General features: G+C 54.5%; 1 protein-coding gene across 3 annotated transcripts; it reads left to right on the forward strand.

Moving 5' to 3' along the window:
• The first annotated feature begins 622 nt into the window (after positions 1-622).
• On the forward strand, positions 623-7561 carry BMP4 (bone morphogenetic protein 4). Of its 3 annotated transcripts, none has more exons than XM_036918229.2 (4): positions 623-731; positions 3924-4048; positions 5180-5506; positions 6453-7561. In XM_036918229.2, exons 1-4 carry the CDS (start codon positions 670-672, stop codon positions 7307-7309), a joined length of 1371 nt encoding a protein of 456 aa, XP_036774124.1. In that variant the 5' UTR covers positions 623-669; the 3' UTR covers positions 7310-7561. The 3 variants fall into 3 exon arrangements, with proteins under 3 accessions (XP_036774124.1, XP_057344438.1, XP_036774114.1); XM_057488455.1 differs by having other exon boundaries at positions 668-942; XM_036918219.2 differs by lacking the exon at positions 623-731 and having other exon boundaries at positions 3918-4048; positions 5127-5506.
• Positions 7562-11084: the final 3523 nt, after the last annotated feature.

Genomic DNA, 11084 nt, shown 5'->3' on the forward strand with positions numbered 1-11084 from the left:
TTATCGCAGCTATCTTTCTGAGGGTTATCGCCAAGGCTTTCCACAAGAAGCATTTTAAAAAAGCGTTTTGGAAAGAGTCGCCTTTTAATAGCTGAGGAGGTACCTCTTTTGGGCATACAGCTCTGCATACAGCCTGTTTCTCAACGTTTGCAAATCCTTTAGCAGTTTGCAGAAGGCCACCCTTTAAACCAATCCAACTGCTCCATAACCTGATTTTAGAGGTGTTTCATTATCTCTAATTACTCGGGGTTAAATGGTGATTACTCAGTGTTTTAATCATCAGTTTGGGCAGCAGTTACTCTAAACTCACGGAAGCCCAGGCTCCCATGGGTATTTTTGGAAGGTACTGAAACTAGTCGGTGCATGCTTTCTAGTACCTCTGCACGTGGTCCCCAGGTGAGCCCCGGCCACTTCCCTGAGCTGGAGGCAGCGGCGTCCCAGCCCGGGAGGCAGCTGTGGATTCGGCGCTGCCCGGGCTTCCGGGACCCGGGCCTGCGAGGCGAGGCCCGGCGGCGGGATGGGAGGATGTGGGCGGGGCTCCCATCCCAGAAAGGGAGGCGAGCGAGGGAGGAGGGAAGAAGGGAGGGGCTGCCGGAGACGAGGAGGAGGAGGAGGAGGAGGAGGAGGAGGAAGGAAAGAAAGAGAGAGGGATAGAGGAGGAAGGAGGAGATGCGGGAAGGCAGTGGAGAAGGGAGGGAGGGAAGGAGAACGGAGCCCGGCCCGGAAGCTAGGTGAGTTTGGCATCCAAGCCGTGGGACGGGAGGCCGAGACGCCGCGGCTGCTCCCGGCTGCGTGTCTCGCCTATGTCCCGGATGGGATTCGCGTCCGCGCCGTCTCGAGCCTGCAGCGCCCTAGTCCTCGGCCCTCGCCCAGGTTCACCGCAGCCGTTCAGAGGTCCCCAGGAGCTGCTGCTTGGCGAGTCCGCTGCTGCAGGGACCTATGGTGAGCAAGGCTACCTGGCGAGGGGTGCCGGGCAGAGGGCCCCGAGGCGCATCCTTCGGAGAAGCGCGGGATTCTGTGGTCGCCGCAAAAGGTGCCCCCCGCCCCCCGCCATCCCCCGGGTGGTGCTAGAGGTAGGGATGCTGGCGCTGCAAGACCCCAACTGCTATTGCGGCAACCCGGACCACCTTCTCTGCGGCGGCGCCGGGAGATTTCGGGACACAAGAGGAGGGATGAAGAGAAGCCTTTAGTTGCGGGTCTTTTGGGAAAGACTGGGTTGAGCGAAACACGTTTCGAGTGGACTGGCGTTTGCGATCCCCAGACGGGAAGGGCTGGGAGAGAAATAAGAGTGTCGGCTCTTAAGTCCAGAGTGCGGGGGCGGCGGGACGGAGAGGTGGAGGGAGAACACCTAACCAGCGCTGATTCCGCGGCGTGGGGCGCAGCTCTGCCCCTGGAGCTTGCGCGCCGCCTGAGGGGCTGCGTCGAGGGGAGTGTCATCCGGCCCGGCGCCCAGCCGGCAGTCCTCCCGGAGAGCTTGCCAACTGCCGCCGCACCGCGCGCCTCCTCCTCGAACTATTTTCGTGGACTTGCAGCACCCGAAGAGCCTCTCCTCCGTCATTTCATAGTGTAGAGGTGTAGGGACGATGGGCGGGACTCCAGGCGCTCCGGGAACGCATCTCCCTGCCGTGCGTGTCCGCTGGGGAGCTGGCGAGACGGGCCGCGGACTTGGTGCAGTTGCTGGCCTTCCCGGCCCAGAGCCGACGGGAAAGCGTCCCGGGATTCCCGGGTCCCTGCGGACCGGACCCCTCCCTGCGGGAGGTGGGCCCGCGGCCTCAGAAGCTTCCTGGGCACCGCTGAGGTGGATGGTTTTTGAGGATCGCAGTTTGTGGGCTGGAGGTTTGTGAGATCTTGAACACAAACTCCCCCACCCCACCCCACCCCAAAACACAGACTTGGTAGACTGAGGCTACCTCTGAACAAACTGCGGCGATAGGAAAACACTGGGGCAGGGAAGTAAGGGGCAATCGCAGAAGCATCCCTGCCCCCCGAGAAAAAGTTCTGGAGACAAAAGTTCTCTTCAGCTGTTATCTTTAATTAAAAAAAAAATCTGGGAAAGAAAAACGTGATTCGAGACTAATGTTATTAAATCTGACATGGAAACACCTCTCACTCCTCCCCAGCGCGCGTCCCGCGGCCCAGGGAGAGTGTCGAGCAGAGGATCCTCGGGATACTCCGGGCGCGCGCCCCTTCCACGGTCCCTTCGCCCCCGGGGACCGGCTCTCAGTCGTTTTTCCTTATCTGGAGCTCCTCCCACGGGGCCCTTTTAGGGTCCCAGGCGTCTCAGAAAAGCCCCTTCGCTCTCCCAGCTTTCACAGTCGGACCCAGGGATGGCGTGGAGCGGGAAAACCTAAAGTCGCTCGGTAGGCGGCTCGGCTCTCGCTCCGCGCGGACCGCGCAGGGGCGCCCGCGGCCTCCGCTCCCGGGCCGGCGGGGTCGGGCGGCGCCGGGCAGCCGCGGCCCGGAGGAGGGCTAAGCTCTTGAGTCTTTACTCTTCTTCACAGGCTTCCCGCGAGTGCCCCCAAGAAGAAAATCAAGTCTGGGCGGGAGAGTGAGTCGGGCCAGCTGAGCGCTCGATCTCTGAAGCGACTAAAGTCAGGAATTGGGAACAGCCTCAGGAAAAGAAGGCTGGGTGCTGGGGGCTCTGGAGGCGGGAGTCGCGGGGCTACGACCTCGGGGCGGGCTCGGGCTGACGCTCGGGCAGGTTTTTAGAAAAGGCCCCCGTGCGGAGCGACCCACTCGTGCAGCATCTTCGGTTAGCGTCAGGGCATCCCAGTAGTGCCTTGAGGTGTGGGCTGGCAAAATTCTTGAAGAAATAATTTGCTGCGACTCTGCAGCTGGTGCAGAGGAGGAAGGGGGTCGGGGAGGAAGTGGCGGGGGGAGGAGTGGTAGTTTAAAAAATAAAATAAGCTGGAAAGAGAGACGCACAGAGGTCGAGCGCAGGCCGAAAGCTGTTCAGTTTTCTCGACTCCTGGGAATGTGGTGGGATTTCCTTTCTGCGCCTGGTCGTGCGTTGTAAAACCTCGGCGACATTAAGACCTGAAACATGTGATGCGCCCTTTCCGCGGCGACATCTCCTTATCAATCTGCTCTGAGCCGTGAGCCCTGCATCCGCCGCTCCGCCTGGGCTGGTCTCTCCGACCGCTTGCTTTGGGGAGTTGCTTTGCTCGGGGTATGCTGCGGCCGATGCGGTGCGGAGAAAATAGCCTAGCGGCTGGAGCTCCCTCCCCGCCTTCCCGCACCGATCTTCGCCTAACCCCCACCCCCACCGACCCCGTGGGTGTCAGGGTCATCAGCTTTAGGCTGGGAGCTGAAGCGGCTGGCGGTTCATCGGGGCACTCGTGAACGTACGCCAGGGGATGACTGGCTGTCGCTGGGAACAGTATTTGGCCTCGCAGAGACCCTGGGGAGGAAGTGGCGGGGTGTGCGCGCGCGTGTATGTGTGTCCCTCAGCGCTTTGCTTTTGAAGTGCTCCTTGTTAGTGAGACTTTGAGCGGCTGAGACTCCGGCGACCCGGATCCTGGCCCCATCTGAGCCGGGTTCGCGCTGAAACGCGCAGCCCCTAACAGTGCGCTGCAGATCCACCGGCTTCAGGCCGCTTGCGCGAGGGCCTGGCCCGACGCACCGAACACCACGGGTAGAGGCGAGGACCACGTCCTCCGCGCGCTGCCCTGGGACCGGCCGAGAGCACTGCAGACCGCCGCCGGAGCTCCTCGGGACCGCGGGAGGCTCGGGCGGTCGCGGAGGCGGCCGCTCTCGGAGGGGCGGGGCCGCGGGGGGGGGCCGGCCTTTCACCGCCTGCCGCGGGGAGGGCACCTCCTCCGTGTACTGGGCGGGGCCTCTGAGTTCACGTGACTCAGAGGGGCTGGAAGAAAAACAGAGCCAGTCTGCGCCAGAGTCTCATTATATTCAAATATTCATTTTAGGAGCCATTCCGTAGTGCCATCCAGAGCAACGCACTGCAGCAGCTCCTCTGAGCCTTTCCAGCAAGTTTGTTCAAGATTGGCTCTCAAGAATCATGGACTGTTATTATATGCCTTGTTTTCTGTCAGTGAGTAGACACCTCTTCTTTCCTCCCTCCCGGGAATTCACCCTGTCCTCCCCACCCTGCTCGTCTTGTGTCCCTCCCGTCGGACTTTTCTTCCAGACTCCACACTCCGCTTTCTGTCAGGCTGTCGCTTTCTTTTTGGCGGGGCAGCCGCCTGGCTCTAAGCCGTACCGGCTCTGTTTAAAGTGCTGCTTGCTCCCATCGCACTCTTACATGGTGTGCGTTGCAAGAAAGGGGACCGTAAAGGGGCTAAAGAGACGAAAGGTCCACAGCCCGGCGTTGTACCTTAGGGGCTCACTCCTCCCCCAACTTGACTGGGGAGCGTCCAAAGCCCCAGTGGCGCGTTCCCAGCTGCTTGTCAAAACTCACAGAGGTCGCTCCCCAAAACATTACTCCTTCCCCGCCTCCCTGGGAGTGAGCCAGCCGGGGAGATCAGATGCTTTTTGCTGGGCATTTCAAACTCATCAGCCACAGAAAAGTAAACCGTCAAGCCAGTCGGTCAGCTCCCAGACCACGTTCTCGGCCTCGGTCCCTGGAACCTACCGCCCCGTGTCTCTGCCCTGCCCCTGCTTCTCTGCTTTCCCTCCCTCCTGCGCCGAACCAGCTGGAAGTTGTGGAAGTTGGGCTGGAGGGTGGAGGAAGAAGGGGGGGGGTGGGAGAGGGGGAGAGGCTGAAGGTCTGAAGTGGAGAGCGATGGCATTTTAATTCTCCCTCCCCCACCCTTTTTTACCCCCTCCATGTTAACTGTTTATCCTTGAAGAATCCAAGCTGAGATCATGGCTCAGATAGCAGTTGGGACAAAAAAAGATTAACAGGATGGAGGCTATCTGATTTGGGGTTATTTGACTGTAAACAAGTTAGACCAAGTAATTACAGGGCAATTCCTACTTTCTGGCGGTGCTGGTCTACAGCTGGTGGGGGGGAGGGTGTGAGGGAGAGAAGACACAAACTTGATCTTTCTGACCTGTTTTACATCTTGATCCTCCATCTGTAGCCCCATATGCATAAGCAGAGACATCTCTATTTCTCTCTAGTTATTGGTGTTTATTTATTCTTTAACCTTCCCCCTCCCCCTCCCCAGAGACACCATGATTCCTGGTAACCGAATGCTGATGGTCGTTTTATTATGCCAAGTCCTGCTAGGAGGCGCGAGCCATGCTAGTTTGATACCTGAGACGGGGAAGAAAAAAGTCGCCGAGATTCAGGGCCACGCGGGAGGACGCCGCCCAGGTCAGAGCCATGAGCTCCTGCGGGACTTCGAGGCTACACTTCTGCAGATGTTCGGGCTGCGCCGCCGCCCGCAGCCTAGCAGGAGTGCTGTCATCCCAGATTACATGCGGGATCTTTACCGGCTCCAGTCTGGGGAGGAGGAGGAGGAAGAGCAGATCCACAGTATCCGTCTGGAGTACCCTGAGCGCCCCGCCAGTCGGGCCAACACCGTGAGGAGCTTCCACCACGAAGGTCAGTCTCTGCCCCAGTCTGCATGGGGAGGGAGATGGGGCAGGTTGGTGGGACAATGGAAACCGGGGCTGGAAGACTTCGGGTTACATCAAAGCCCCAAATCCAGGAGGCTGGGGAACAGCTGCTTACCTCCAAGAATTTCCAGAGCTGTGGCTGAATTTACTTTTGGGAGACAGAAGGGAGGGGTTCATGAGAAGGGGAATGACACCACTCAGACGTGGGCTAGCCCCGGCAGTGTGTTTTTGCTATATCAAAGCCTTTTCTGCCAGGTTTTCTGCCCGTTTTTTTCAAAGCACCTACAGAATTTAATATTACAGCTGTGTATTTGTCAGGTTTATTCAATAGGGGCCTTGTAATCCGATCTGAATGTTTCCTAGCGGATGTTTCTTTTCCAAAGTAAATCTGAGTTATTAATCCACCAGCATCATTACTGTGTTGGAGTTTATTTTCCCCTCTGTAACATGATCAACAAGGCATGCTCTGTGTTTCTAAGATCGCTGGGGAAATGTTTAGTAACATACTCGAAAGTGGAAGAAGAGGGAGAGGGTGGCTGTTTCCTCCTGCCTCTACTCTGTTGGCCCCTCTTTTTCTTTACAACCACTTGTAAAGAAAACTGTTCACAAAGCCAAGAGGGCTTTAAAAGAGAAGTTTGATGGTGGTGGAGTAAGGAGTTGACACATGGAAATTATTAGACATATAAAGGAGGTTGGGAGATATTTTCTGTCTTTGGTGTTTGCCGAATGCTAGTGAAGTTTTGCTGGTTCACTAGCTGCCTGGTTTATCTGCTCCCTCAAATTAAAGGTAATGCTCATTTCCCCTAAGTGGCTTCCACTATGGAAGCAGAATTCACTACTCATCACCCGATGCTTAGCTATTACTTGAATTTCTAATCTCTCAAAAAAGTTGACAAGCTTTTTTTTCCTCTTTCCTCCCCAACTGTGCCTAGAACAATTGGAGAACATCCCAGGGACCAGGAAAAACTCTGCTTTTCGTTTCCTCTTTAACCTCAGCAGCATCCCAGAGAATGAGGTGATCTCATCTGCAGAGCTTCGACTCTTCCGGGAGCAGGTGGAACAGGGCCCTGATTGGGAGCAGGGCTTCCACCGAATAAACATTTATGAGGTTATGAAGCCCCCAGCAGAAGTGGTGCCTGGGCATCTCATCACACGACTACTGGACACAAGACTGGTCCACCATAATGTGACACGGTGGGAAACTTTTGATGTGAGCCCTGCGGTCCTTCGCTGGACCCAGGAGAAGCAGCCGAACTATGGGCTGGCCATTGAGGTGACTCACCTCCATCAGACCCGGACCCACCAGGGCCAGCATGTCAGGATTAGCCGATCGTTACCTCAAGGGAGTGGGGATTGGGCCCAGCTCCGGCCCCTCCTGGTCACCTTTGGCCACGATGGGCGGGGACATGCCTTGACCCGTCGCCGGAGGGCTAAGCGTAGCCCTAAGCATCACCCACAGCGGGCCCGGAAGAAGAATAAGAACTGCCGGCGCCACTCGCTCTATGTGGATTTCAGCGACGTGGGCTGGAATGACTGGATTGTGGCCCCACCGGGCTACCAGGCCTTCTACTGCCACGGGGACTGCCCCTTTCCACTGGCTGACCACCTCAACTCCACCAACCATGCCATTGTGCAGACCCTGGTTAACTCTGTCAATTCCAGTATCCCCAAAGCCTGTTGTGTTCCCACAGAACTGAGTGCCATCTCCATGCTATACCTGGATGAGTATGACAAGGTGGTACTGAAAAATTATCAGGAGATGGTAGTAGAGGGATGTGGGTGCCGCTGAGATCAGGCAATCCTTGGAGATGCAGACACACGCACACACACACACACACACACACACACACACACACACACACACTTTACACAGACTGCTTCCTTATAGCTGGACTTTTATCTTTAAAAAAAAAAAGGAAAAAACCCTAAACATTCACCTTGACCTTATTTATGACTTTATGTGCAAATGTTTTGACCATATTGATCATATATTTTGACAAAATATATTTATAACTACGTATTAAAAGAAAAAATAAAATGAGTCATTATTTTAAAGGTAAACTATGTTCTTTTTCTCTTTTCCTGCTGACCCATCTCTTCTGAATGAGTTCTTCCTGTTGAGGGAGGGGCTAGGGGCAGGATGGAAGTCAGAGGGTGGTGGTAACTGGAGGTGGTTAAGTTGGAGGGACAGGAAGTAAACTGATGGTAGAAAGCTGGTAATTGCCAGGAAGAATTGTTTTCCATTTCTATTTAATGTTAACAAGGACACAGCATCCTCTTCCATCTGGATGACACATGCCTTGGAGAAACAGCAGGATGAAAGGAGGAGGCCAGATTAAAGACTCAGTTTTGGGCTCCTTGTACATCTTGTTTTGTTCACCTGTTAGAGGTAGTGTGGCCCAGCTGAGTGGTGGATGAAAGTCTTAGCTCTAGGGAAATGATTCCCACCTCTGCTTTTATGATACCCCAGGGTGTCTCCAGTGATCATAGGCACCAATGTTGTATTTTCAAACCAGAACTAATTTGCACACTCATTAACATGTGTATGTGCATGTGTGTCTTTTTAAACCAGAGTGTTTTTGTTTTGAGAAGTGGGTTTTATCCAATAAAACCAGTAATGTAACCTCACCTGCAAAAAGTTTGGTGACCACTGATTTAATGTACCACATGGTGGCATTCTCTAGGGTTTCCTGACTTTTTTCCCTCCTCTTAATGCCCACATGAAGGGCTTCATCAAATCAAAATTCCAACAGCTTGGCCTGGGCTGGGGGTGGCAATAGGATCAGATACTGAAAGGTAAAATTTCTGAGTAGGCACTGTGATAGTGTTCCACTATGTAGACTTTCTTGAGTCAAATGCCAACTCTGCTTCTCTCTGCTGGCCCCCTCCGTGAAGCTGGACAGAAAGTAATACACCTGGTGGAGCAATGTTCTGAGGCAGGGTTCTTCAAGGAGAAAGCCCAATTTTCAGCTAGAGTCAAAAAGGAGAATGCTAACATGCTTGAGCAGTCTCCCTCAGTTTGGGGCTGCCAACAAGGCAGAGAAACAGCTTTCTGGAACGACATGGAGATACGGGCTCAGAGGACCAGAGGAGAGACCTTTGCTTTTTCTTGCTTGCCATCAGCAGCTGAATTAAGCCCTGCAATTTCAGCCTGCTTAGGTTAATTTCTTTTGTGTGCATTTTCTTTTTCTGCATAGACTTGGATGTGTTTTGGGGAAAAAGCAGTGTCTTTGTATATAGTCTGTGTGGAGTGGGCTGATGGTGCATTTCTCTATCATGAAGGTGTCGACAGGCGGGGTAGGGGGGTGGGGGTGGGGGTGGAGTGTGTGCACTCCCTGCATTCATATACACACACTCATCCATGGGCTCTTAGGGGTGGGGTGCGTGAAGCAGGATTCATTTTTGTTTTTAATTACTGAAGTCCTACAACCCTCCAAAAGTTGCAGCTTAGTGGAAACCAATAAAAATAGAAGTGGAGCGGTTGCCAAAGTCCCAGCTCCCTGGAGAGCGCAGGTGGAGAGAGGAGATCAGAGCCCCAGGCAAAGTCAGCAAGACTCCAAGGTTCCTCCCAGACTCCCTTCAAGGAGGGATCCTTCCCCCCTCCTCGAGCCCCCCAGGTCGATGCCCTTTGATTAATGGCATGGAGGTCAAATAAATCATTTAGGGGAAGCCCATTATGGGTTCCCCTCAGGCGCCCTCATTTTGTTTTGCCCGATTTCCAGCAACTTTCTGAAATGTGTGTCATTGAAAAGGAACCTGGCGATCTCTAGCAGTTGGATAAATTATATAGGAGGACAAATCCTGAGCCGGTGGCTGCCTGGCTCAGGTCACTTTCTAGCAACCACCCTCCCTCCTCAACCTCCCCCTCCTTCTACTGGCTTATTTTCAGGAATGGATAATGTTGTTTATTTGTTCAGCCAAATATTTGGTCTGGGGAATTTACCGTGAAATTCTGTGAATTGCATATACCTAGTTAAGAAAATAGCCCTAATGCCACAAATGTTAGCATGAAAAACAAGGAGCTATGACCAGCTTTAACTCTTTAAATTCTGTTTGAAGGCATAGTCCCAAGGCCCAGGGAGCTAAGGAATTGAATGTGTGTGGATGATTTAATTTAGGTTTCAGTATTTTATATTTCGCACCAGTGTTCGACCCAGTACCCTGGGGAAATTGTAGGCTGATTCTCGGCGTTGCTTTGGAATTAGGCCTGCCATCTCCCCCCTACTCATATTCTGCCTCCCCTCCCAGAGTATGTTACCATTATTTAAAGAAAGATGGGAAGGAGAATCGCTCTTAAGGAGTTTGGCAAAGTCGTGGCCACATCAGAGGAGATGCTCGGTGGACCCTGCCCAACCCTTAAACTGGAACCGGCTTCCTAGGAGCTTAAGAAAAATGAAAGTATGTGTGTGAGGTGGGCGACCTGAACGCCTCACACATTCCCCGGCTTTCGTTGCATAATTGGCTCAGAACCTGCCAGGTGACCTGCTGACTTTGTTTTCTGTCTTGACCGTGCTTCATTCCACCACCCCCTTGCCCCTGGGCAGGGCCACACTGAGAGGGGTCAGGGCAGCCGCGGACCTGGCAGACCCCAATAATCACCCGGCCTTGGAAGGACGTCAAGCTCCGGGCACAGGCTCCGCCCCCCGTCTGCTCCGGAGCTCCAGGCTGCGGCCGCTGGGGCGCCAGGGGGCGTCCTCCCTGCCGGGGACTAGACGGTGCACCTGGCAGTCGCTCCGGGGCTGCACGGCGGGCGGCCTCGCCTCAGCCTGCTCTCCGGCCAGAAGGCACATTCAGGTACCCCCACCGGAGCTGACCACCCACCCATCCAGCTCATCCGCCCTCCAGGAACGGGCTCAGGTGAAGCTCTGCAAAGACAGACGGATCTAATCAGCGCACGTGGTCCTGAGAGCGAGTGCTCGGCACATTTAACATGAAATGGGGCCAAGCGGCCATGCAGAGCCCTGGAATCTGGGGAGAAAGCACACCCGGGTGGAGGGGTGTAAGAAGGGTCAAGATCTTTAGAGGTTTTCCATGGAAGGCGGAAAGCAGGAATTAGGGAGCGAGGGTGTCCTTGCACCGAGCTCATAGTGGGCCCGCGTCTTGCGTGGGTGAGTGGGGAACAGACCGCCCGCAGAGGGCCGCAGGTACAGACATGTCCCACAAGTTGCTCTCTCAGTATGCTCAGAGCCCCGGGCTCCAGCTGAACTGCCACCATTCCTGCCCTTCTTCCCCAACTACAGGGGGAAGGGAGTGGAGAAGAGGCAGGACGGAGTTGGCTGATTTCAGAAATAAGATGCCAAACCGGTAATACTGGACAGCACCTCAGCTGACCTCCTCTGGGTTTCTGCCCCAGGAGCTCACCTTCCGAAGGCTGGAGCTCAGCATGGTGATCCCCGAAGGTGAACGGAGGAGAATAAAGCTCAAGGCCCCCACATCTCCAAACAGTCCGCAATGATACTTCTTCAACACAGAACAAATTACATAAAATATACACACATTCTTTTTTTTTAAATAAAAGAATAATGCACAAGCAATATTGGTGACCTTACATTACCTGAGAATCA

This window comes from Manis pentadactyla, chromosome 11 (assembly GCF_030020395.1).
Source record: "Manis pentadactyla isolate mManPen7 chromosome 11, mManPen7.hap1, whole genome shotgun sequence".
NCBI lineage: Eukaryota > Metazoa > Chordata > Mammalia > Pholidota > Manidae > Manis > Manis pentadactyla.

Bases quoted from the DNA above. Each gene is read 5' to 3' on its own strand.
- BMP4 (XM_036918229.2), top strand. From the start codon at position 670: ATGCGGGAAGGCAGTGGAGAAGGGAGGGAGGGAAGGAGAACGGAGCCC. The intron at 732-3,923 runs GTGAGTTTGGCA...TATTCATTTTAG, and splicing joins GAGCCCGGCCCGGAAGCTAG to GAGCCATTCCGTAGTGCCAT. The intron at 4,049-5,179 runs GTGAGTAGACAC...TATTATGCCAAG, and splicing joins ATATGCCTTGTTTTCTGTCA to TCCTGCTAGGAGGCGCGAGC.